A 25,553-nucleotide genomic window follows, 5' to 3' on the forward strand; every position below is an offset into this window, starting at 1 on the left:
ACTCACGTCTTTAATGTTCACTGTTTATCGTTCCTAAATTTCTCTGGTGTGACCTTTTGTCATCATACGCTAATTAATACGAAATTCTCTGCTGTGAACAAGTAACATAGACGGGGATAGCAAAATCTTTTAATGACTTTATCTTTTAATCAATGTGCAACACTTTTAAACTTATTTCTACCCTCTGGAGAGAAAAAAAAACTGTACACATTTAGGTTCAAGCTTTGAAACTTAACCGGTGTTCTGAATCTAATAGTTTATGCAGGCTGACGCTGTCATTGGTCAGACAGGCACTGACAAAAACAGTGGGAGGTTCCCGGAAAAAAATCGCTTAGCGGAAGGGAAGGCCAGACCCCAAGAAGCAGAAGACAGCCACTGCCGATGAGGCTAACGAAAGAAGAAAAAGTCATGTAAGTCGAGCCGCTTAATATGATCGAACATGTTAGGAGGGGGAACCCTTAAAGAATGCCCACTCTATGTTACTGAAAAGCTGTTTAGCCTTATTTGGTACAATTTAACCGAACCGATGTGCCAAGTCCGAGCTCAGCCTAAATGTCCATTAGAGTGGATCGAGTGAGGCTATGAGCTTCGGGCTGTAAGAGACGGGAAATTTGAGAAACAACATTTCAAAGCCAAGTAACAACTGCTGCTTGACAGGGTTTTGATATGGTTTCAATTCCGGAAGAGACGCAGTTAGAAAGACCCCAAGTTTCTTTCGGACAGCGTGAAACAGCTGACGACGTGCGGCCGAGAAAATGAAAGTTGTTTTAATGACGTTTTTGACACAGCTGCTAACAATGCTATCAGAAGTTAACCAATTAGTACTTTTTTTTTCTCTCTCTTTCCAGAAACTCATTCAGTCGTCGCATTAAACACGTTAAACAAAGTTTCCTTTTCAGTTGCTTAGCATTTATGTTTTGCTGTCGTTTACGCCACTAAGCTAGTGCTAAAATGCTAGGCGAAGAGGAAAGATTAACAGTTGGGAGTTTGTTTCAGGCATTTAGTCAGATGTTTATTGCTGACAATATTCTTGTTCACAGTCAGACCTTAAAATACGACATTTTAAGGCCTTTGTTAGATACTTGGTCATTTATATATCTGCTAATGTCGCTCAGCCTGTGTTAGCTGTTGTGCTAAAGCTAACCACAACCAGAAAGAAGTTTTGCTAACTTGGAAACATTAGAAACTTGAATCATTTCATGTGCTGCGGATGTGTATTTAGACCTCATTTGTTTCGACTATAACAAACACTGTTTATGGAGACGGTTAAGTACTTGATAACTGTTTTTATCTGAGAGACTCAGCAGTTTAACTGACGGATTCGTAAGCAATCTGTTTTCTTCAAATGATCATACGGCTAGGAAACTCCTTTCACGTCCATTTTTATTACACTTGCTTATTTTTGTAACCTAACATTTAATTTCGCCTCACAAACTTCACTCAAATCATAAATACCTTTAAATGCCATCTCATAAAGTGTCATTACCGTTGACAGGTGTAATGTCGCACTTCTCCCCGTTATATTGCTAAAGTTATCTATCTACACGTGTGTCTGCTTACATTTAACAGCACATTAAATCACATGCTCCTTCATAGATCCTGTTTATGGTTTAATAACAGGAGCAGAGTTTGGACCTTTGAGACAGAAAGGGATAACCAGCCATGTGCATGGGCTGTTCTGGTGTTTATGGTGTTTGGACCTTGGCCTCATAAAGCGGCAATATGTTTTTTGGCAAATCAGCCCTGTTAAAATTATGTTTTCCTTTTTTTAAAAGAGTATGCTGAAGTTTGTTCTCCAAAGTTTGCTGGCGAATTGTATAAAGTTCAAAGGTGACAACACCTAAAATGGAAACAAGGGTTTCCATTTCTAATCAGGTGTGTTAAAGGTGATCCCTTTGTGTTTTGTGCCGACATTATTTGGAATAAAAACGATTTGAGTTTTGATGCTAGGTATAAGTACAAAATAGTTTAGCTTTTGATGTAGAGAAAGAATCTAGAAGAGCAACCTAGACAGTTCAAGGCCCACTAATCTGAAGAGGTGAGCAGTAATTCAGTCTACTTACTAGAAAGGAATGTTGTTTTTTCAGTTTCCTTGAAACGTTCAACTAAATGACAAGATGGTGATTGGGCTTCCGACTTCTCTGTTTGGTTACTGAGCTTCTAAGAGACGTCACAAGAAAGGGAAGTTCCTGTGATTTCCTATTGGCCTTTAAAGTGATTACCATCTTGGTTGCTTGTCCTGTGTCACATCAGTGCATTTATATTTAAACTTTCAAACAAATGTTTGACTTGAAACACCGTTTGAACAGCCTTCTATGAAAAGAATTTGTCATTTCATTGTAGATTCTAGGCGATAATCTGCCTGTGTATCTTTACCGTTTTGACAAATGCATCTGACTTCAGCGTGCAGAACTTGAAATCTTGCTGACTGTATGTTTGAAACTGCCATAGCCAAGACTGGATGGTTACTTGGTACATGGAACAAAGGGAGACCTGTGGTGCAGCCTTTATATCAGATACAACCAGCTGTTCTGTGACCCCACCCTTTTTCACAACATTCGTCTCTGGTTGCCTTCATAAAACTTGTACTGTTTGCTTAATGTACCATTAAGACCTGAGGAGTCATCTAGATAAACATACCAATTTGCCAATATTTTCACTTTCAGATATGTATTGCGTCTAGCTGAATTAAAGGCAAGGTTAAAGTAAAATTTTGCTCTGGGATTGAGTTGAATTTTAACGTTCTCTTGAAAAGTAAGGACGGGTAAAGAATGTAGTTTGTTTTCTTCATTGATTATAAGTTTGTATTGTTTCTTTTATTTGTAGAAAGTCTAAATGGATGACAGTTATAAGTCGGACAATAATATGAAATGGACAAACTTTGTATTTTTATATTTGTATAAAAACAAAGCAAGTTTAACTCGATGTTGGACCTTGGGGTACATCAGTGTCATTAACCGTTTCTTTTGTACTATTATTATTAGTATTATTAACAATGCAGGAAGGTACATATTTTCCTGAAGAACAAAAATACGTTTTAGTTATAGTACTTAACTTCCATACACATATTTAAAGTTTGCACACGCTGCCATATTTTGCATTAAATGTAGTGCAGTCCCTGTTGGTGTCTTGGATATCACGCTGGGTGCAGAGCAAACAGGAGGCCATGATGAATATTTAACAGGCTCTTGTGACTGCTGCTGCTTCTTCCTCCCCTTTCCCCTGACCATGTCCTGCTTTTCTCTCTCTCGATCCCATTTCATTATCAAGGTTCTGAGTGCACTTTAGAGATTCCCTCTCTCATAATGCATGATTAAGGTACAAGTGTTACAAAAAATCTTGGCGGTGTTTCAGTTATTACCACTGATTCCTTAAGCGAGGAATGCAGGAGAGTTGTCATCAGCTGCTTGCGAGCACACAAGTACAGACTGACCTTTGTTTGTCCAGGTGAGCAGAGCGCCTTCATTCCTACCTGATTTATTTTTTTTTTGTTTGTTTTGTTTTTGATGTGCTGTGAAATTGAGTACTTGTCTGCCAGGTACCTTCACAACACTGTTAGCATCTGCAAAATACGTAAAAGTTGCAGTTTTTTGAAAAAGGAGTAGTGCAGCTTGCTGATGTTTTAATGCTAACACATTAGTAGAACATGGTTGCTGCACTGTCAAATAAAACATGCAAGTCCTGAATATTTTATGGACAAAGCTGTGATCTGCAGTCACATGCTAAAGATTAAGAATGAGTTAAGCTGCATGCTGGGGAAAAGCCCTGCTTCTTTAAAAAAAAAAAAAACTCTACTTATTTCTTCTTTCCAGTACATTACCACACTCTACCAGCAAATATCTATGCTTCATACTCTGGGTAAGAATTCAGCGTCAAACTGTCTGTTAGACTGCTGGATTTATTGTGTTCAGCAGTTAAGTGTTCTGCAATCTTCACTTCCTGCTTTTAGCTGAGTTGTTTCCTGTCCTTTGACGGAGCAGAAGCTGACTGACCTAATGTTTGTCATCCAGCAGAAAAAAGATTTTGTGAAGTTTTAAGACTGTCATGTCTGGCAAACATGAAGCGAAATGCGCTGGTATGTAGATATGCAGTAGTCATAAAAGTCTCAGTGGTTTATAAATACTGAATTACAGTGAATCTAAAATATTGCTGTGGCTTACGTCTGCCTCCATTTGAGTTCCCCTTTTTTTACTCTTGACTACAAGTCAAACAATGAATATTTTTTAGAGTTGCTCAGTCTTTGCAAAAAAAACACATGTGGATAATGAAATGGGATATTTTAAAATCTTGAATTGAAGTTGAATTTTGGGATTTATGTTCATCTTAACGGACTGAATACATGACATCTATCAGAAGGCCTTGTTGCCAAATGTCTATGGGATTTTAATTGTACACCTTTTTGTTTGTGTGTTTATGTGGGACTCTGGATGCACTTTAACAACCAATGATGCACAGAAATGTTCAATAATATTTATATATAGTTAGCTGTAAGGAAATTTGGTTGTGTCTCTAAAAACCTCTACCAACAGGAAGTTGTTTATGGTTATTTTGGCTCAGCTGGTTTAGATGAGGGCCATCTTTAGAGAGAGAGAGAGAAAAAAAAACATTGTATCATTATGTTTCTGCATAATTCAACAAAAAAATCCCAAAGTAAATTAAATCCTGGTCACCTGTCTGACAAAGTTTGATCAGCTTCTAGGTAAACTGGCTGCACTTTAGTACATTGCATTTAAAAATAACTGAGCTGTTGGACTGAGCTGTTGGTTGCTTAATGTTGCACATTTTGTATTTTTTACATGTCTGTCTTGAGACTTCTGATTTGCATGTAATAGACTGAGGACCTGTTATTGGACAGCTGTTTTATTGTGACATGCCAGAACCAGGTGCGTTAATGAGTGTTGGATTTCATGCTCTGCTTCTTTGCATGTCCTACAGATTACCAGCTGGATTAGGGCGCTGCAGCTTTTGGTTAATAGATCTGTTTACATTAACCATTCAGTACCTTCACCACTTATTCATGTTCAGTAGATATATGTTGCATGATATGGATTAAAGAAAAGGACTTGTATCTCAATATTTCTAGTTTACAAACAATTTTAACTTTAAGTAATTGAATTGATTATTGATTTGATTATTTTTGCCTCTTGTTTCAGAGATGCATTAGCATCTTAAGAAACTTTAGTATGGTCTGAGTGTAGCCTGTGGGAGAAAAACCAAGGGCCCAATTTCAAATAAGCCATGGAGTTTTCTCCTTTAGCACTTGTTTACTAAACAAGGCTAAATGAATAACTCTCAAACGGGGTAATGAGTCTGATGGTGGTGTTTTGCATCAACAACTTCAGTTTTTAAGGTTTCTGAAGCCGACAACAAAGCTTTAGTGCAGAAGCATAAGGATGATTTCTGTTTTTGGTGGATTTCTATTTTGATTGTATTTGGAGACTGTGGTTGTTTAGTAGAAACTCAATAAACTGAAATGCTTTTCTCTCTGCTTTTGCAGCTCTCAGTAGTGAGGTGTCGTCTTCCTCCAGGAAAGCTACCTGCATGACCTGAGCCCACCTGCGTTTACCTCAGCTTCACCGTCCTTCTGCAGAAAAAACTTAAGCCTTTACTCATTCATCCTCTCCTGCCCCTCCCACACACGGCTTTTTTTTTTTTTTTTCTTGTAATTTCCAACGCTGCAATATGGCAGGGCGAGGTGGACCAGCACGGACCAACGGCACCGCTGCTAGCAACAAGATATGTCAGTTCAAACTAGTGCTACTGGGAGAATCGGCAGTTGGAAAGTCCAGCCTGGTGCTGCGCTTCGTCAAGGGCCAGTTTCACGAGTACCAAGAGAGCACCATCGGAGGTAAGGAGTCCAGGATTTCTGTATGTTTTCCATGCAGGAAAACATGCTTTTTTTTTTCTTTTTTTTTAAAGCACTGTATTTGTAATCTGTAGTATTAGTGAGTTCTGATGATGTAGTAATTTATAGATGCATGGCATATTCCAAATACAAATCAACATAAAAAGGTCTTCAGATTTCAGAAATTATCACTTTTATCCTTTAAATTACAAAGCACAGAATAAAGTGTGACTAAAACTAGATTAGCTAGATTATCTTAGATTTGTAAAATAATAAATGGAAAGTTAATAAATTAAACTGTATACCTACCTACTTTTCACAACTGGAAAAAAAAAACATTTAAATCCTTGTTTTTCTTTCTCAGTTTCCCTGTGTTTTTTTGTGCTGCATTCTTCCACCAGCTGGTGGTACACAGGAGTCATTTAAAAGTCATTTGGGCTATCTAAAAGGCGTAAAAAGCTGGTAGACTTCTAATTAAATATTTCTGCACATGAAGTTATTTGATTTGCGTCAAACATTTAGGTTCCGAACTGATTGTGCACTCTTGATTTAAAACATCAGACTTGAGCCCTGAAGCAGAAGACTTGTCCATGCCAGTAGAAGTGATCTGACTTCTGGCAGGTCTTTCTCATATCTGTTGTCAGTTTAGTCAGGAGAAGGACCGGTAAAACCAGTTCTTCCAAGAGCAAAGGATGACTTCGACTGGCTTCAGGCTCTTCACACAAAGTAGGCAGACATCTTTACCAAAACTGGTCAAATTGCAGAAAGTGACACATGTCTCTTGACTGTTTCAGTGGACCTAGATTGTAGCATCAAATCATAATGAGGGCAAATGCCAGTTAAATGGAGCTTTGAACTAAAGGAGGAATGTTACGAATTGAATTGCTAAACAGAAATATGTTAATCCGTCTGAAACTGGATTAACAACTGGAAACTTTCCACTTTTCTTTCTTTTATTCCACAGGTTTTTGTGGGTTTTCCACATTTTTGCCTTTTTCAGAAGATGAGCACACTTCACTGGGTAGCACTTTTAGAAATGTGTTTTTTTTTTTTTATGAATATACAGATGTTCAGTATCTACAGGGCAGTCGAGTGAATATTTAAGATTGTACATGTATGAAATAAGTCATTTCATAGTCACTTTTTCCCTAACTGTCTTCCCTGCTGTATCCGGTTTCTGATGAGTCAACTTGCATAAGAATGTAGGAACAGGATACTCGCCAAAGAATGGGTGAAAATAAAACGAGTCAGCACTTGTTTTTTTTTTTTTTTTGCTTTCTATTGAACTTGTGGTCAGTGGCATGCCTGGTCAAAGATTACAAAGCTTTAAAATGTGTACTATGCAAGAAGGAGCTAAGCTTTAAGTGTCATGTGAGAGATGGCTGATTGTGTGAGTGTATTTCATAAAACAACATTTCCTCCTGGTAAAGTGAGTTGCTTTCTTTTGTTTCCTACGTTTTTTTTTTTTTCTTACCCTGATTTGTAGCGTTTTCAGCAGATTATGAATGTAAATAATTGATTTCATATTATTAATGTGTCCCAATTTAGTGACTTGTGTTTTTTTTCTTTATCATTGCACCAAAACGTATTTTTATTTTTTAATCCGTTTAAAATTCTTTTTCTAATTATCTTTTTAGCTGCCTTCCTCACACAGACGGTATGTTTGGATGATACAACAGTCAAGTTTGAGATCTGGGACACCGCAGGACAGGAACGGTATCACAGCTTGGCGCCTATGTACTACAGAGGAGCCCAGGCTGCCATTGTGGTCTTCGACATCACCAACACAGTGAGTGACAGCCAAAACTCTGGTCGACTATTTGTGTAATCGAGTCAGATTTAAGTGTGGTATCACACTATTTTGCACCTTTCTGTTGTAAAGGATACATTCACACGTGCAAAGAACTGGGTGAAGGAGCTGCAGCGACAAGCCAGCCCCAACATCGTCATTGCACTGGCAGGAAACAAAGCCGACCTGGCCAGCAAGAGAGCCGTAGATTTCCAGGTAAGGGGAATAATGCAGAATCTGCTACAGATTAATTTTCAAGGTCAAAATGCCCTGAGATGTTTCCTTTGGCCCTGTAGGAAGCACAAGCATATGCAGACGACAACAGCTTGCTCTTCATGGAAACTTCAGCCAAGACCGCAATGAATGTTAATGAGATTTTTATGGCTATAGGTGAGTGTTTCTCAGAAGTCCAACTATTAATTCATGAATCATTTGTACAGGCTGAGAATAAATTGCTACCTCCTAGTAACACTGTAAATGCATTTAAATAAATTTTGCTTTTGACTGGAAACAAAATATTAGAACCTTCTATCATAGACATTTCAGTGTAAAAGTTTTCTGTTTCTTCTTTCAATTTAATCTTAGTTTTAATGTGATTCTACTTAAAATGTTGGTCATTTGTCACCATTTTTTTTAGGTTCATTGGTAGATAGTTATTGGTAGAATCCATTGTTGCAATACTTTAAGCCGGAGATTGACCAATTATCTTTATTCTCTGCAACAGCCAAGAAACTTCCGAAGAACGAGCCCCAGGGCGGAGCGGGACCAGGCGGACGGGCCAGAGGTGGCGTGGACCTGCAGGAAACCGCGCCACAGGGCAGAAGTGGCCAGTGCTGTGGGGGTGGAAACTAACTAACTCAATAAATCAGCTGATCCAGCCGATCAACGACACCAGATATTAGCCAGCTGTAAAACGACGCCCCCGTTGGTCCAACCAAACCACCAACAGACCAACTTATCCTCTCGGCACCAACTAAACTGTTCGACAAAATGAGCATACTGGCCAGTAGATTGCCAGATCCCCACTGATGGTTCCAGCTTGATGAACCTGCCAAAAATACCAAGAAATCGACCTACAGGCTTATTCACAGAATCGTGTTTTTTCACCCCGGGACTCGCCATTCCATGACCTTTCTTTTGATGATGGACACATGACGTCACCTTGGAGGGGAAAAAAACAAAAAAACAAATCCCATTCATGGAAGGAAAACAAACAGAAGTCATTAACAATTGCTCCTAAGAGAGGCATCTTGTCCACTGTTCTGTGTTTGTACAGAGGAAATCTAATTAATGGAAAAGGAAGGAAAATGTGTAGGTTTGATAACCCCGTCGTTGCACAACTTGGACTCGCTTTGCAAGTGCACCATAAATGTTTCCATCATGGTCTTATGTTAAAAGCAAGGTGCATATGGAGTCTTAAGGAATTGGGTCAGGAGGTTTTCACCAAGAGAGAACAAATGGGCAGATTTCTTACAGAGCTGAGCTGTGTAGATTGATTGATTTATCTCTATTATTACAGTTTTTTTCTTTTGGCACAGACTGGTCAGTATGATTTTGAAACCTATCTTAAGGTTTTACAATCATTTATCTATGTTATCCAAACTTATACAGTAAATGCAACTTTATTAACAATTTCACCCGTATGTAATTTTAGCATTAATGTAATGTTTCTGAATTATCAGTGTAAAATGGGAGATGTGTAAAGATTCTTTTTTTTTTTCTTTTCTTGACCAAAATCACAACTGCATTTAAACATATTTCTGTATTTGTAACAGACTTTTGAAGTTTGTAATCAATCTGTAGTTACTGTCAAAAACAACAACAAATATTCCCAATCTGTTTGTATTCTGTCAAATTTAATTATTTTTTCATGTCTTAATTTCTTTTTCCTCTGGAGATTCATGGTATTAAATGCACTGGTTCTGTCTCATCAGCTTTGTGAATTGAGATGTTATCCTCTGCTTCTTTCATTTCAAGGAGGGCTTGAGTTTGAGTAATCTTGTCATCCTGCTGTGGCATCACCATCTTGCACAGAAGAACTTGCACCAGAGCAGCGCTTGCTGCTGTAAAGTGGGTAACGGGTAGAGAAGGAGGAAAGAAAATGTAATTTTACAAATAAAAGAGCCGAAGGTATCTTCTTTGAGTGATTTTTTTAATTTTTTTTTTTTTTATATTGGGTGTTTTTCAAAGAATAAATCCACTTTTGATGGTAGATTTATTTAAGCTATGGAGTAAGTGCTCTAAATTTAGCATTAAAAATGTACATGACATTAAAACCTCACCTTTATAGCTATATAATTTGTATAGGTGTGAAGATGTTGGAATAACCAGAGTTGGCACTGGTTGTTTTGGTGAAATACCGCGATGCCCCGCCCACACTTTTTGCAACATACTTCTGGTCAGCTGGCTGGGGAAAAAATGGCCACCAACTTCCTTAGCAAAGATTGTTTCAGAAACAAAACGGGGTAATTAAGCAGCTAATATTGCCCTAATACTCCCAGCGTTGTGTGGTGATATGCAGAACAGTTGAAACGTAGGCTAATTTTCGCATAGATACTTCGAAAAAATGCTAAATGTTTATGTATGCTCTGATATTTTAATATGCAAAAACAAACTTTAAAAGAAACAGGTTTGACTTATTTTTGCAGTAGTTTCAACATTTTGCTTTCCTGTTTTAAATAAAAAACATCCGATCATGTTATTTTTGTAAGTTTATCGCCTGCCCATTTCCACACTCAGGTTGCAGTTTCCCTCTTTTCCCACTAGGGGTCGGTAAGGACTTGAAAACCTGCAGGTTGCTGCAAATGATAATCTCAGTTTAGAGGATAAATATTTTTTGCAAATAAAATTTGACTTTTTTTTTCTTTTTTAAATTGAGCGTGAGATTCCGTTATCTGAATATAACACTATCTCCAGGTAAACGTTACTTTTAGGTGTGTATGTGGGAAAACTCATTTTTCTGACTGTACCTAAAGGCAGCGTATGAGCTAATCGGTAGCGGAGGGAGTCTGTACCCGCAGCGTGGATATGTCGGACCCGGCTACACAGGCCTTACAGCCCCGGCTTCTCCAAGCCCAGTCGAGTGGCTCAGCGGGGTCCGGTGCTGCAGCAGCAGGCTCCGGTACAGGGAACAGCGACCCGGTTAGACCAGGACTTAGCCAGCAACAGCGTGCGAGCCAGAAGAAAGCCCAAGTCCGAGCTTTTCCACGGGCGAAAAAGCTTGAAAAACTTGGCGTATTCTCCGCGTGCAAGGTAGCTAACATGGCTAGCCAAAGTTTACAACAACAAAGCAATGACGTGATTGTATCATATGTAATATGCCCTATATAATAACGAACTATTGACACAGTTTATCGGCGTAGCTGTACAGCGTTGTAGCTAGCTACTCTGACAGAGAAATGGGCATTTAAAATAAACGCAAACCTGTGGAAGGATATTTCTCCTCTGCTAGCTTAATTGATATCAGTTATTGGCTTGCAGAAACGTGAATTGGTGTGCATTTTAAGTCGCCCATGTGGTTTGTTTTGTTTTTATTCTCAGGCCAGTGACACATGTAAGTGCAATGGATGGAAAAACCCGAACCCCCCTTCAGCTACACGGATTGATCTGCAGCAGCAAGCAGCCAGCCTGAGCGAGTCCTGCCGCAGCTGTGGACATGCACTGGGTACAAACTAACCAGACCCCTTCTCCGAATAACACGCAGAGCGCTGTGCATTTAAACACCAGATACATTTCCGAAATTAAAATTGGTCAACCTGCAATGTGGATTTGGTTATTTTTTTCCCCTGCCAAGCCATACACAAGAAATTATATTTCTATTTTTGCAGAGATTATCTGTTTAAGTGGGTTCCATACAGTTTAAATCACCCCAATGTATTCATAGATTATCCAGAATTACTGCTGCAGTTTCATGGACTTGGTGGGGAAAAAACCCCCACAACAAACAAAAAACATATTCTTAAGTGTACATATAGACAGTGTTTTGGGATTATTGTATTTTTAATTTTTATTTTTTTTATTTTGCCTTATATAACCAGAAATGTCTCATATGGATACACATCTTTTATGTGAGTGTGATGCACAAGTTTAGGGTATATATAAATATACTACTTATATATTTATATATAAATTGCCTTTGATCAATCTTAAGGATGGAGTTGATAAATCTTAAGATTGTAAGTACATTTCATTACTTACATTTCATTTGCTTCATTATATCATCTTCCAGGATTGTTCTCAGATAAGTGATTTATTATTTAAGCCATATTAAAAACTAGTGTCAGATGGACAAGCGGAGATGGATTTTATATTCAAGATAAAAAGGAATATCTACCTAAAAAACCCTTTCATTGATTTTTTTTAAATTCCACCTTCAACTTAGCAGATATTCGGTAAGGAGACTGAATACTTACACTGATGTTTTGTCCCACAGCTGATCACGTGTCCCATCTGGAGAATGTGTCTGAGGATGAGATTAACAGGCTGTTGGGGATGGTGGTTGACGTCGAGAACCTTTTCATGTCTGTACACAAAGAAGAGGACACTGATACCAAACAAGTGTACTTCTACCTTTTCAAGGTAAGCCAGGGCTTCAGTTCAGCTGCAATGATTTTAATTGCCACAGTAGACAGCTTTGTGATCAATGTATTCCCTTGTGTTCCTTAAGCTACTGAGGAAATGCATCCTGCAGATGAGTCAGCCAGTTGTGGAGGGATCCCTGGGAAGTCCACCGTTTGAAAAGCCCAACATCGAGCAGGTAATGCAAAGCTTATTATAACAAACAAAGTCTCAAGAACAGTTTTTGTTCTGCTAATTTTGTCCTCCTTTTCGTTGTGCAGGGCGTTTTGAATTTTGTACAGTACAAGTTCAGCCACCTTGCGCCAAAGGAGAGACAGACCATGTTTGAGCTCTCAAAGATGTTTCTCATATGTCTGAATTACTGGAAGCTTGAGACACCGACGCAGTATCGTCAGCGCACGCAGAAAGACGATGCAACAGCATACAAGTTGGACTACACCAGGTGTGTGCAGGAGTTTGCAACGAGAAAGCATGTGTTTATTTTCCTGATCTATGCTAGGTTCTGTGCTTAACAGAAGTTTTGATCTTCATTGCTGCCAGGTGGTTGTGCTACTGCCACGTCCCGCAAAGTAACGACAGCCTGCCTCGCTACGAAACCACGCAGGTGTTTGGCCGGAACTTACTCAAGTCCATCTTTACCGTTACTCGCCGCCAGCTCCTGGAGAAGTTTAGAGTGGAGAAGGACAAACTGCTGCCAGAGAAACGCACACTTATCCTTACGCACTTTCCCAAGTAAGAGCTGCTTCTCCGATGCCGCCGTGTGGCTTCTGTTATAGCTGTGACTGTAGATGCAACAGGGTTGTTGATGAGTTTCGGTATAATTTTACATTTCTCATTTTTCAAAAATCGCTCTGTGTTTATAAATGAATTTAATCTTGAATATTTACGTTGCAGTCTCTCTATCATCCTTTATTAATAAGTTATTCATGGATGTTTGTTTCCAGGTTCTTGTCGATGCTGGAGGAGGAAATCTACGGGGAAAATTCACCGATATGGGAGGCTGACTTCACCATGCCTGCCTCAGAAAGCACACAGATTGGACATCAGACAGGTGAGGCGGTGCTGGAGTCACTTATTTTATTAAAATGGACATTATAAGAATAAAGCACATTTTAAGAACCCACTAATGGTCCTGTGATGACATGTCAGAGTTTTCTGCTTTCTGCTTCTCCTCCAATTGTAGATTTTTTTTTTCACTGAGCAGAATTGCTTATTTCAAATTCTCTTGAGACCTCTTTAAATTCCTTACCTCATTACTCAGTATCGTTAAATTAGATTTTGAGTATTCATTGGTTCGAATACATTAGAAAAACAGAAGCTATGTGGAAATGATATAAGGTTTAATATACTTGGTCTAACAGACACAAAGTGCAGAGTTATGCTGTTCTCAAAGTTGTGTGGATTTGTAACTGTGTGGTTTTGTGTTTGCAGTGATCAGTCCTACTTCAGCGTCCGGGTCTCCTGCTTTGTCCAAATGTCTGAACAGCTCCTCCTCTCTGGGCAGTACGGATACGGGAGGCGTAGAGCCCATCACAGGTCAGTGACTGACTCTCCTTCGGTTTACTCTGGGAGCTAAAAGCTCCACTCTGCCTGGCTAAGCAAAAAAGAACTGCAGATAGATGTTTACTCTGCTTGACATCGATGATTTTGACCCGTCTTAAACAGTCCAACACCTTTTCCAAGACCATATGATTTGTCTTTAGAGGTGATTGTTTAAGAAATTAGAAATTATTTAGCCTTGTAGTTATTTGGTTTGTTAAATCCAGGTAGCAACTTTATTTCTTGAAAAGGCAGTGTGGCACAAAATTGTATTTGATTTCATAAAATATAGTAGTTTGGCCTAAAATATGAAAATATTCTTACAAAAATGAATAATATAAAAACAGCCTAACCGTTGTTTTAACCTGAAAAATGTCATTTCCTCTTTAGGGGACAAACGCAAACTTCCAGAGGCGTTGACGCTGGAAGACGCTAAGAGGATCCGTGTGATGGGGGACATTCCTATGGAGTTGGTGAATGAAGTCATGATGACGATCACTGATCCTGCTGCTATGCTCGGACCGGAGGTCGGTCGGTCCCCATAAACCTGCTCAGCAATTAGTATCGTTTGATTTACAGCAATCTACTAAATATTTCTCCCTTTGTGTTAAATGACTGCAATCCAGCGTAGTTTGTGTGTATATGAAAGACCGGAAATACTAACAGATCATTAATGGTTCTAGACTAATCTGCTGACACCTAATGCTGCTCGTGACGAGACGGCCAGACTAGAAGAGAGACGGGGCATCATTGAGTTCCACGTTATCGGAAACTCCCTTTCCCAAAAGTCCAACAAGAAGATCTTGATGTGGCTTGTTGGCCTTCAGAACGTATTTTCCCATCAGTTACCTCGCATGCCCAAAGAGTACATCACACGACTCGTGTTTGACCCGTAAGTGAATGTTCTCCTACTTAATTTTTTGTCATCTGTTTTTTTCCCCCTGGCAAACATTCCCTAACAATCCCTGTTTTCACAGGAAGCACAAAACCTTAGCCCTCATTAAAGATGGCCGCGTCATTGGAGGCATCTGTTTTAGGATGTTCCCCACTCAGGGCTTCACAGAGATAGTGTTCTGTGCCGTCACGTCCAATGAACAAGTCAAGGTAACCATGACCTGAACTACCTTCCACCCTGCTTGTGTTTTTATGACACTCTTTAAAGTTTCAGTAGTTTTTTTACAGCCTCGTTGGAGACTTTTCAAGTAGTAATAATCACGTTGTAACATCTCAATCAGATTTAAATTCAGACTTTTAACAAGACCAGTAAAAAACATCGATTTTAGGAAAAGAAGAAAACATTTTGGTCCACTCAAAGTTGGTGTTTGGATAAGCAAACTAGGTTGCTCCATATGGCCCAGTTGATAGACAGATTATTGAAAATGAGGACACTGATTATATCACCTTAGATAAATTAAAACGTTTTCAAGATTTAAAGGAATTGGCAAGTTTAGTTTGTAAAAACGCTACATGAACACAGTGTGGGAAGATCCGCAAGATATTTTGTTTGACATCTGCTTGTCATACATCTCAGTAAATAATAGCAAACGTAACTGTGTTTACTTTTTTTTTTTAAAGGGCTACGGCACCCACCTGATGAACCACCTGAAGGAGTATCACATTAAACACAACATCCTTTATTTCCTCACTTATGCTGATGAGTATGCCATTGGCTACTTCAAAAAGCAGGTACTGGAGGCACAGCCAGCTCATTATCAGTGCTTCTGTTGATTCATGTCTCCTTTTATCCTTAATGTTATATTTTCTTTCTATATAGGGTTTCTCCAAAGATATCAAAGTGCCCAAGGGTCGATACCTGGGCTATATCAAAGACTATGAGGGAGCAACCTTGATGGAGTGTGAGCTAAACCCAAGGATCCCCTACACAGAGCTTTCTCACATTATTAAAAGACAGAAGGAGGTGTGTAAGGATGATAAATATCTTTATTGCCAAAAATGACCAGTTTTGAGTGTATCTGTGTTGGTAATTTGTTTATTATATCCAATTTTGGCGTGATCATTCTAGATTATAAAGAAGCTGATTGAGAGAAAACAGAGTCAGATCAGAAAGGTTTACCCAGGCCTGACCTGCTTCAAAGAGGGCGTGCGACAGATCCCAGTGGAAAGCATCCCTGGAATAAGTGAGTCTGTACAAGACGTAAGCTGACATGTACAATTAAATTATTCATCATATGACTAAGATCTGTGTTCGTTTCAGGAGAGACGGGCTGGAAACCCAGTAGCAAGGACAAAGGGTAAACACCTTCTATAGGCTGCATTGATTATTTTACCAAATTTTTCTATCTTTTATTTGCATGTAGATAGTCTTCTGCATCATTTATAGTTTAAACATTGATCTTTTGCAGGAAAGAGGTGAAGGACCCTGATGTGCTTCACAACATGCTGAAGAACCTTCTGGCACAAATAAAGGTTAGAATCACCTGCCAACAGAAAACAAAAATGACCAAACTGGGACTAATAAAAATGGTTCTACGCCGTCTTGAAAAGTATAGAACTTGTATGAATCATTTTCTGTAACTGGCTCATTGTTGGAAACAGGAAAAATGTAGAATATCAAAGGTTTGCTTTTTCTGAGCATATTCACCAATCCGTACACCAGAATTGATCAGTTTTCAGGAATGAAAAATATCTTAAATTTTCTTTTCTATTCAATAAATGCATTAAGACTAAGAACGACTCATGGATTTCGACAAAGAAAATCACCAACCAGCAGTGTGTACTTTAAAAACATATTTTACAAAAATCGGGTAAACCCTGCAGACACATAATTTGATAGATAAATTGGAATAAACTTGTAAATCCTTGGATCTGTATTTGCTTCGGAAGAGACAGGTTGGATTTGTATTAAAAATACAAAGTATTTGCAGCATAATCCTTCTCCTTTGCTCACAGCAAACTGGAAAACCACTTTATGCTTACATCACCGCTGCCATTTAAAGTTTACCATCAGCATTTTGTTTTCCGAGTTGTAAAATAGAAGACCTCGGAGTTTTATACCATGACAACACAATGAACATGTCCACTGTTTGTTTTGTCAAATCCATTGTTGGCCAATTGTAGTATTTTGCAGCAGCCTGAACGTTGAAACCTCTCAACAGTTTCAGAAGCAGTTAAGAAGTTGCAAAGGTTTTGTTTCTTGAATAAAGCACACAATTGATCATCTAACCAATGAATAATTAATGAGGACAGCTAGTGCATAAAAGCTGCTTTGTGGTAGCATTAGCACATTATCAGTAATGCATTACAGTAACCAATAGTGTGCCACTCAGACATGCAGTACCCTAACTTTTTCAGTTTGTTGTGTTCTGTGATGAAGCATAAGGAAAGTAAAGTAAAGAACCTTTCTTATGCAATTACACTACATGACTGATTTAAAAATGTAGAGGAAGTGTTGCATTTTTCCTTTGATACAGAATTTTCTGGGTTTAAAGTTGGAAAATTGACAGAAGGGTTAAAGGTGTCTGAACCAGCCCTTCACAAATATACCTGACATACATGTGGAGCTTTGTGATTGACACAGTAAAGTAATATTTCAATATAATTTAATTTGAGTCAGATTTGTCACTTTGTTTCATTAAATCTTTTACATTTTTACTCATTAAGTGGAAATCCTTGTGTTTTGAATAATTCGTTTTTGCTGTTAATTTTTTTGACATTTTCAGGGTAAATGTTTTATATCCGCTGGTCCAAAGTGTTCTTAAAGCCATTGAGAAAGTCTGGAATTTTGGGTCTAGAAAAGTGTGGAGATATGAAGCTAAACGTTTTTGAAGCTGTGTAGCAAATTGATTTTATTCTATTTTTCTGTCAGACTCATACTGATGCTTGGCCTTTCATGGAACCAGTGAAGAAATCTGAAGCTCCTGATTACTATGAAGTCATCCGCTTTCCTATTGGTAAGAGAGCATCTACCTCTTTTTTATAGATTAATATCACCTATATGTTTATTCTTATTTTAAATGTCCATATAAACTATATCAAACAAATTTAAAACGGCATATACTACTGGTTTATTTGATAAATCTTTCACTATTTCTTTTGATTCTATTTTTATGTAATAAATAGATCTTGAACTCATATATATATATATATATATATATATATTTTTTATTATATTATTATATATATATATATATATATATATATATATATATATCCTGGACTGGCTTAGAATTAGCAAATGTATAAATGCTGCGTCTTATTATGGAATTCCCATATTCCTTAGCACTATTAAGTGTTTTTCTTTACTTTTACATTGAGACTTGAAGACCATGTCAGAGAAACTCAAGAACAGATACTATGTAACCAAGAAGCTCTTTATTGCGGATCTTCAGCGAATCATCAGCAACTGTCGCGAGTACAACCCCCCAGACAGCGAGTACTGCAAGTGTGCCAACACGTTGGAGAAGTTCTTCTACTTCAAATTAAAAGACGGAGGCCTGATAGAGAAATGAACTATAGCTTATGTGGAAAAAAAATATCGCCAGCTTTTGTCATATCTGGGGTAAGAAAAAAAAAGTATGAAAACAAAACATTTTGGAAAGGATTTGTGGGACTTAAGAAAAGAAAGGCATCAGAGTCGTCGACTGAGCATCAACAGTGTCAAACTGACATCTTCAAGTCATCTTGTGGCATTTCCCAGAACTCAGCGGGAGAATAATGTGAATTATTCATGCCTCATTGAGTGTACCAAAGTTTTACAGGTCCAAGATTTAAAACTGCTTCTGTTGTGTTATTTACTGATTCATATTTATTGTCATTGAATGATGGTTTGGTTGCATAAAACGAGTCACAGGAGCCAGTGTATGTCAGAAAACTGGACTTTGGGACCTAAAGCCATGTTGCCTTCTGTTACTGAAAGACACTTGAACATCCCAGCCAGTTCACAGGTGTGAAGGTTGCCCTTCTCAGAGGGTTTGTTTGGAGAGAGTGAAAGTTCGCTCAAAATACTGAGTCCACTTGAATCAGTCATTAATTGAAAAATGTAAATAGATTTTTGTTTGTCATAACATGGCAAAAAAAAGTGTTTGTTTTTTTGGATTATAGAGAAATAAGTTTTATCATCATTTAGGGAAACAGCTTTTTAAGGCTTTGTTTACTCCAGACAAATTAATCTTCTGAAGTTAAGGGACATGTTTGGCCTCACTTCCAGGCATGGAATTGGTTTCAAATATTTCCTGTGCCAAACCAAGCAGTTTCCAGAAAACAAGATCACAACATCAGGCACTTTCATGATATTAAAAGAAGCTCCCCACGCGTCATTCCATTAGCAAGGTTTTGTACCAGATACTTCACTACAAGGTCTCATTATTAGCTTTAAAAATCGCTGTATTGGTGAATAGTAGGTGATGGCACCGACTAGTTTTTTTTTTTGTTTTTTTTGTAGTCAGTTTTCTCAAACATGTTATAAATAGAAATGTGTTTAACATAACACATAATTTTTTATTTTTTTTTGTTGGATTATTGAGATGAAGATGCAAACAGTGGGGAGAAGAGATGCAGGAAGACTTGACTTTAATTCTCACATATTGACTCCACACAACCCGAAGTAGATGTTAATACGTAACAGTTTACATTTTTCCTTTTTAGAAAATAAACCACTTGTTTTTGCTGTTTATGCATTTGCTATTTACCTATAAAACATTTTTTTTAATTATTATTATTGGTCAGTGTCAAAGTGCTTCCTGAGCTGCATCTAGTTTTTCAGGGAAGTAAATGTCAAATGGTGACTGATTCAGCGTATTGAATGTTTCATTGACACTGTATGTGTGTGATAATCTTTTATTTTGTACTTGAATGACTTAAGAGCTTTGTTGAAGTGATGTCAGTGCTGCATTATTCAGGGTTTTCAATAACGCAATTTCACCTTAAATCCACCTATGCTGCATTTCAATCTCTTAAACAAAACAACAACAAAAAAAGCTTCGGTTGGAGTGAAGCTTCAGGCTGTTGAGTTGAATGCCATTTACTGTAAAACTGTTCACGACAATAAATAAGTTTTTATGTAAATATTTGATGTTTTCAGGTGATTTCCATCTCTGACTCACTCAGTAATTAACCCTGGAGAAAAGCCTCAACTTGTGTGATTTAACTTGGAGGTCTTCCAAAAGGTTAATCATCTAAGAAAATACTGGTTCTAAAAAAGTATAGAAGGTCATTTTTTCTTTCTAGTAGAGTGTGACAATTATTGAATCTGTAAGGCATTTATCATCCATTTTAAGCTGTAGTCCAAACTACAAAATGATCCAGTGTAATTTGTGTTTAAACAAATGTTTCAGCATTGATACATCAGAAACTGCAACAGCTAACTAAATAGGTGTGTCTTCTCTGCTGCAAGACTTCTAGTTTCACTTTCCCAGCAGCGAAAAGAAAAACAAACACTCACCGCTGTTAAGGGTCTGCATGCAAAGTCTTACTGTTTGTTGTGACCATTCAGCTATGCTAGCAGTTTTAAACATCTAAAGCACCCCAGGTTGGATTAAATCAAGTTATTTTGTTTTTTCACTTTTTTTCCCTAATTTGGCTCTCCATACAGCTTTTTTGTAATTACTCTATTAAACAAGTGTTCTAAACATGTAGTAGTGCATTCAGGACGATACTTATTTTTGAACTTCATGGTCTAAGTAGCAGTAGGTGCTAAGTAAATGTAGCATATTTTTCTTTATCCTAGTTCCCGATTTGTGTGTGAAATTAATCAAAAAAGAAAAACGGTTTCAGTTTACTCAGTGTAGTTTGTTTATAAATATTCCTATTTTGTTATCGCTGTTTATACTTATTCTGACTATTCTTTGAACTTGATGCTACTGAAGCTTTTTTTTTATTATCAGAAAGTAACTAAGGCAAATAAAAACAATTTCCAGGAACAAGCAGAGACTTGAATATTTTATGTATAAGCAGACACTTGCTGTAAGTTTTGTTTTCCTTGTGTAAGAACAAGAGAGGGGCCCGGTGAGGGTACATCGAACTGACCAGGAAGCAGAACGTTTAATAGATTTGAACTTCTGCCGACAAACATAATACATAAATAAATGTAGATTGAATTCATAGGTACATATGAGGAAAATATTTCATTTAAAATAGAGGTTGTAAAACAAATCCTTTCTGAGTTAGGATCAGGTTTCTTGTGTCATTGCATAATGACTTTAAAGTGTTGCTCTTCCAGAAACTCCCTCAGTAGGGCCACGCTTACTGGATCAGATGTTTTTTACTTTCGTTTTCCAGTTTAAACGTCAGAACTCGAAGCTATTTAAAACCCCAGCACCTGCCTTGAGAAAAGACAGTAGAGAAGAAGAAGAAGCTAGAAAGCACAGAACCGACCTCTCTTACATCGAACTGGTAAGTTTAAAAGCCTCTCTTATTTTCTAACATAGATTAATGAGAATAATTAAATCCTTTATCCTCCCCTCGTGGAATGCTTGTATTTTAGAGGCTTCCAAAGACTTATGCACAGGATGGAAGAGTTTGAACTACGTTCCTACCAGAAGGAAGTGGTTGAAAGGGCACTGAAGGGAGAAAATGTTATCATTTGGCTTCCAACTGGAGGCGGAAAGACCCGAGCTGCTGTCTATATAGCCAGGAGGCATTTGGAGACCACGGCAAATGCTAAAGTGATGGTTCTGGTCAACAAGGTACTCAAACAATGAAAAGAGAGAAAGAGAAACACAAGTTTTGCATCTATGTATGTATTTAAACACATTTCTTTTGGGGTTGGTTACTATAATCCACTCATAATCACAGGTTCATCTTGTGGACCAACATTACACCAAAGAGTTTAAGCCTTACCTGGGTAATGGTTACAGACTTATGAAAGTCAGCGGTGACAGCCAGGAGAAGGATTTCTTTGGGATAGTGGTGCAGGACAATGACGTGATCATCTGCACAGCCCAGATCCTGTATAATGCTTTGATCAACAAGGAGGAGGCAAAACACACTGAGCTCTCAGGTAGGTGAAGCTGAACAGGAAACTTCCAACTTCATGGTGCTGAGGAAACCTAACCACATGCTCCATTTATGTTGGCACTCAGATATCACTCTACTGATAATCGACGAGTGCCATCACACCCACAAGGAGTCTGTCTACAACAAAATAATGAGATGCTACTTGGAGAAAAAGCTGAAAGGACAACGACGGATACCACAGATCCTGGGTCTCACTGCATCACCTGGGACAGGAGGTGCAAAGGCCCTGGAAGAGGCTGTGAATCATGTGCTGGAGGTCAGATGAACTAAAATTCAGGATTTTGCCTCTTTTATCATCAGTAACTTCTACTGAAACATACTCCGTTTTTTGTTTTTCCTCTCCATTTTTCAGATCTGTGCCAACTTAGACTCAGTTATTGTCTCAACTAAAAACTACACTCCTGAGCTGGAGGAGAAGGTGCCCCGGCCCCAAAAGACCTTTGACATTGTGGAGAAGAGAGCAGCAGTAAGCACATTTTGTGATATGTAACAGACGAACAGTGTTTAGTATTTGGCTAATTTAGGAAGCCAGGTCACAAAGAGGTGAAGTATCTGTGACACAAAGCCCTTTTAACGGGCTTTGGGCCCCACAAGGCACACTCCATGCCCACAAATGTATATTTTTTTGTTTGAGAAACGGACCTTAAAATGTATCAAGATACAACGCCACGCACACAAAAGCAGGTTGTGTTGACCTAAGATGCACCTGTTTTCTTAAAGGACCCATTTGGAGACCATATCAAGTGGATGATGCAGCAGATCCACGGATTCATGAACCTTCCTCCTGACGTGAGGCTCAGAGAATGTGGCACGCAAGAATATGAGGCAGATGTTGTGATTCTGGAGCAACGAGGTAAGACTATTGAGTTCAGTTTAATTGTTTAATTGTTTTTTTTTTAGACTGGAAAAAAGCTATTTGATCCTCGAAGAGGGCATCCCATTTCATTGTCTATACTAACGTATCTTTTTGGATCAGGAGTTAGCCAGGACAACAGACTCTTGGCACAATGTGCAATCCATCTTAGACAGTATAATGACGCTCTGCTCATCAATGACACGCTGCGAATGATGGATGCGTATCGCTCTTTGGAGGAATTCTACAACACAAAAGTCACTACGGCCATTGATGGAACAGATTACTTCCTGGTGGGACTTTTTCAAGGTGGGAATTTTTGTTTTTTCTTCCTCCATTGAAATTCTATGTTCATTATACAAACATATGTATCTGTGTTATGCTTTTGGTTTTGCTACAGAGAATCAGGTGGAGCTGAAGAATTTTGCTGCAGATCCCCGCTACGAGAACCCAAAAATGGAAAAACTTGAGAGCACTCTGCTTGGCCAGTTCGGTCCAGATGTCCAGTCTCGGGGCATTCTCTTTTCCAGAACCCGCAGGAGCACCCGCTGCCTCCTCGACTGGGTCCAGAAGAAAAGGACGTTGCAGAAAGCGGGGATAAAGGCTGCCATCCTTACAGGGGCTGGTAATGGCATCACTTATATGACACAGGTGTGTCTATAAAAGATTCAAACAAAACACTTTTTCCCTCTCTTTAGCAACTTTTCAAAGATGGATTTTTTTTTTTTTTTTTTTTTTAACATATTTTATGCTTTTTTTATAGAATGAGCAGGCGGACACAATCCGCAACTTCCGAAACGGTACACTGAACCTCCTGATCTCCACCAGTGTGGCAGAGGAAGGCCTCGACATCCCTGAATGCAACCTAGTGGTACGATATGGACTCCTTACGAATGAGATCGCACAGCAGCAGGCCAGTGGACGTGCCCGAGCACGGGACAGCCAGTATTCGGTGGTCGCCCAAGAAGGCGGACGGGAGATCCGCCGAGAGCACCTCAACGAATACCTGGAAGAGCTGACTGGAAAAGCCATCGCTAGGGTCCAGAGTATGAGTGAGCATGAGTTCCGCAGAAAGGTGAGGATGCAACAAAGGTTCCTTTTTTTTTGCTACATTATTCTTTGCTGCTTACAATTTCTGTTTTTTCTTCTTCTACTACATTTCTAGATCAATGAAATCCAAACACAGGCCATTATTATGAATAAAGTTTTACAGAATCGTGAAACAGAGAAGAAGAACCGACATGCTGCTTCTAGCATCAGGATCTTGTGCAGAAACTGTTTCGCACAAGTGGCATCTGGGAGTGACTTTAAACTCCTTGAAAATGCGCACTATGTCAACGTAAATCCTGACTTTAAGTGAGTTCACCTCTTCCCAAAGTAAACCGTACTGAAACATCCTTCAATGTCCTAAATGTTGCGTCTATGTTTTCTTAGAAATCACTACAAACTGGGTGGAAAGGTGGTGCTGGAGAGACGTTTTGAGGACTGGGAGCCTGGGTGCACGGTCAGCTGTAATAATGGCAACTGCAACAAGGTACAGATGGCACTTTGCTGAATAATACAAATCATCATTTGAGTTTATGGTGGTTATTTTGGATTCTGAGGCTTACTTCTGTTTTCATCTACAGGATTGGGGATTTGAAATGAAATACAAGAAGGTAGCCATACTACCAAATCTCGCCATCAAGAACTTTGCCTTGGAGACACCCGACGGGAGGATCACAGTTAAAAAGTGGAAGGATGTTCCTTTTATGGTGGAGGAGTTTACATTTGAACAGTACTGCAGTGACTTCTTCCCAGACTTGTTTGATTAAGACATAGATAAGCTCAGTGTGTTTTTCTGACTCCGTTTTCCTTGTTGTTTCCGCTACATTTTTAGAGGGACATGGTAAACATTTGTTGTGCTGTCGGAGGTGCTTGAAAATAAGCACATCCTTTTAAAAAAAAAAAATTAAAAATTCACTCCACGCATGTTAAGTTATGTTAGTGCTGGCGGGCCAGTGAGATAGAAGCTTAAAAACCCCATTGCTCATCGATCATGCTTGAAATTAGCGAGACGGCTTTGTTTATGCCCAAGGTCTTCCCTGCTCTGCATGTATGATACGCTTTTCCTCAGCTTCATTGAAAGTCAAAGCAGAAAACTTAACTTTGGTGTTGCGTAAGCTTCGCTGAACATTTTATATTCGCACAGGACTCTACATGAACTCTCTTTCAGACACTTGAGTGGGAAGAAACATTTAGAATCATTAAAGAATAAATTGTGAATGCTTTATATTTCTTCACTCGTGTATACGTTTTAAACTAAATTCAAAGCTGAAATAAAAATGTTTTAATAAATTTCTTTTGAAGCTATTCTTTGATTTTCCACTAGGTGGCAGTGTCGATTAATCCCAGTTGTTTCCAAGCTACGAGTGGTGGATCATTCAGAGAGCCTTCAGCAGCAGAAATGATTCTTAATCCAAAGATGTGCTGCAACAAACAACAAAAAATGAGGAATGATCACAATCTTACTAGTATTTTCTGAAGAGAGAACCTGAACTTCTCCCTTTAGACACAATACACAAAAGTAGTCAGTTCAGTTTGAAGAAAATTAACTTCTTTTTTTTTTATATTTATCACACAAGATTGAAATGAAACCACTTTGACCTTTTTTTAAATAATCATTCTCTGATTCAAAATGGGAAGTTGTGGTTAATATTAATAGCTTGAGCTTCTCTTTGCACATGAATCGGCTTTCATTAAAAAGCAGCAAAGATTCAACTATCAAACTTCAGTCCAGAGGGCACGCTGAACAGATTCATCTTTGACCTATGAAATGTCTTTGAGCGTTTCTCCGGGCAGGGGCATAAATGGGTCGGCCCCGCGGTATCAAATCTGCCCTAATCCTTTCGAATCTGTCCGAGAGCTGAAATCAGAGCCGCTTTCATGGACGTAATCACAATAAAAACAGACTGTTCCGCTGTCACTCCTGACTC

At 38.5% G+C, this 25,553-nt stretch overlaps 3 protein-coding genes across 3 annotated transcripts; all 3 read left to right on the top strand.

Annotated features, from left to right (window-relative positions):
• Positions 1-251: 251 nt before the first annotated feature.
• On the top strand, positions 252-9,767 carry rab5c (RAB5C, member RAS oncogene family). The gene is made up of 6 exons (XM_008417060.3): positions 252-410; positions 5,498-5,848; positions 7,483-7,634; positions 7,728-7,850; positions 7,931-8,024; positions 8,359-9,767. Exons 2-6 carry the CDS (start codon positions 5,683-5,685, stop codon positions 8,484-8,486), a joined length of 663 nt encoding a protein of 220 aa, XP_008415282.1. The 5' UTR covers positions 252-410; positions 5,498-5,682; the 3' UTR covers positions 8,487-9,767.
• Positions 9,768-10,414: 647 nt separating this feature from the next.
• kat2a (K(lysine) acetyltransferase 2A) lies at positions 10,415-19,775 on the top strand. The gene is made up of 18 exons (XM_008417062.3): positions 10,415-10,886; positions 11,175-11,298; positions 12,067-12,212; positions 12,301-12,390; positions 12,473-12,654; positions 12,753-12,944; positions 13,157-13,263; positions 13,644-13,748; positions 14,142-14,278; positions 14,435-14,643; positions 14,729-14,855; positions 15,327-15,437; positions 15,526-15,669; positions 15,775-15,889; positions 15,967-16,003; positions 16,115-16,178; positions 17,578-17,662; positions 18,027-19,775. The coding sequence occupies exons 1-18, from the start codon at positions 10,662-10,664 to the stop codon at positions 18,218-18,220; spliced, it is 2,394 nt and encodes a 797-aa protein (XP_008415284.1). The 5' UTR covers positions 10,415-10,661; the 3' UTR covers positions 18,221-19,775.
• Positions 19,776-20,753: 978 nt separating this feature from the next.
• dhx58 (DEXH (Asp-Glu-X-His) box polypeptide 58) lies at positions 20,754-24,915 on the top strand. Its single transcript, XM_008417063.3, has 12 exons — positions 20,754-21,101; positions 21,193-21,394; positions 21,504-21,708; positions 21,791-21,981; positions 22,078-22,191; positions 22,446-22,578; positions 22,702-22,887; positions 22,979-23,229; positions 23,342-23,653; positions 23,744-23,934; positions 24,013-24,112; positions 24,207-24,915. The coding sequence occupies exons 2-12, from the start codon at positions 21,209-21,211 to the stop codon at positions 24,390-24,392; spliced, it is 2,055 nt and encodes a 684-aa protein (XP_008415285.1). The 5' UTR covers positions 20,754-21,101; positions 21,193-21,208; the 3' UTR covers positions 24,393-24,915.
• The last annotated feature ends 638 nt before the right edge of the window (positions 24,916-25,553 follow it).

The sequence above is a fragment of the Poecilia reticulata genome, chromosome 8 (assembly GCF_904066995.2).
Source record: "Poecilia reticulata chromosome 8, P_reticulata-male-v2, whole genome shotgun sequence".
Classification (NCBI taxonomy): Eukaryota; Metazoa; Chordata; class Actinopteri; order Cyprinodontiformes; family Poeciliidae; genus Poecilia; species Poecilia reticulata.

Excerpts from the sequence above, each read along its gene's own strand:
- rab5c (XM_008417060.3), top strand. The coding sequence starts at position 5,683 with ATGGCAGGGCGAGGTGGACCAGCACGGACCAACGGCACCGCTGCTAGC. Across the intron at positions 5,849-7,482 it reads CCAAGAGAGCACCATCGGAG|CTGCCTTCCTCACACAGACG; the intron begins GTAAGGAGTCCA and ends TTATCTTTTTAG. Across the intron at positions 8,025-8,358 it reads TGAGATTTTTATGGCTATAG|CCAAGAAACTTCCGAAGAAC; the intron begins GTGAGTGTTTCT and ends TCTCTGCAACAG.
- kat2a (XM_008417062.3), top strand. The coding sequence starts at position 10,662 with ATGTCGGACCCGGCTACACAGGCCTTACAGCCCCGGCTTCTCCAAGCC. Across the intron at positions 15,670-15,774 it reads TTATTAAAAGACAGAAGGAG|ATTATAAAGAAGCTGATTGA; the intron begins GTGTGTAAGGAT and ends TGATCATTCTAG. Across the intron at positions 16,179-17,577 it reads ACCTTCTGGCACAAATAAAG|ACTCATACTGATGCTTGGCC; the intron begins GTTAGAATCACC and ends TTTTTCTGTCAG.
- dhx58 (XM_008417063.3), top strand. The coding sequence starts at position 21,209 with ATGCACAGGATGGAAGAGTTTGAACTACGTTCCTACCAGAAGGAAGTG. Across the intron at positions 23,654-23,743 it reads AGCATGAGTTCCGCAGAAAG|ATCAATGAAATCCAAACACA; the intron begins GTGAGGATGCAA and ends CTACATTTCTAG. Across the intron at positions 23,935-24,012 it reads AACGTAAATCCTGACTTTAA|AAATCACTACAAACTGGGTG; the intron begins GTGAGTTCACCT and ends ATGTTTTCTTAG.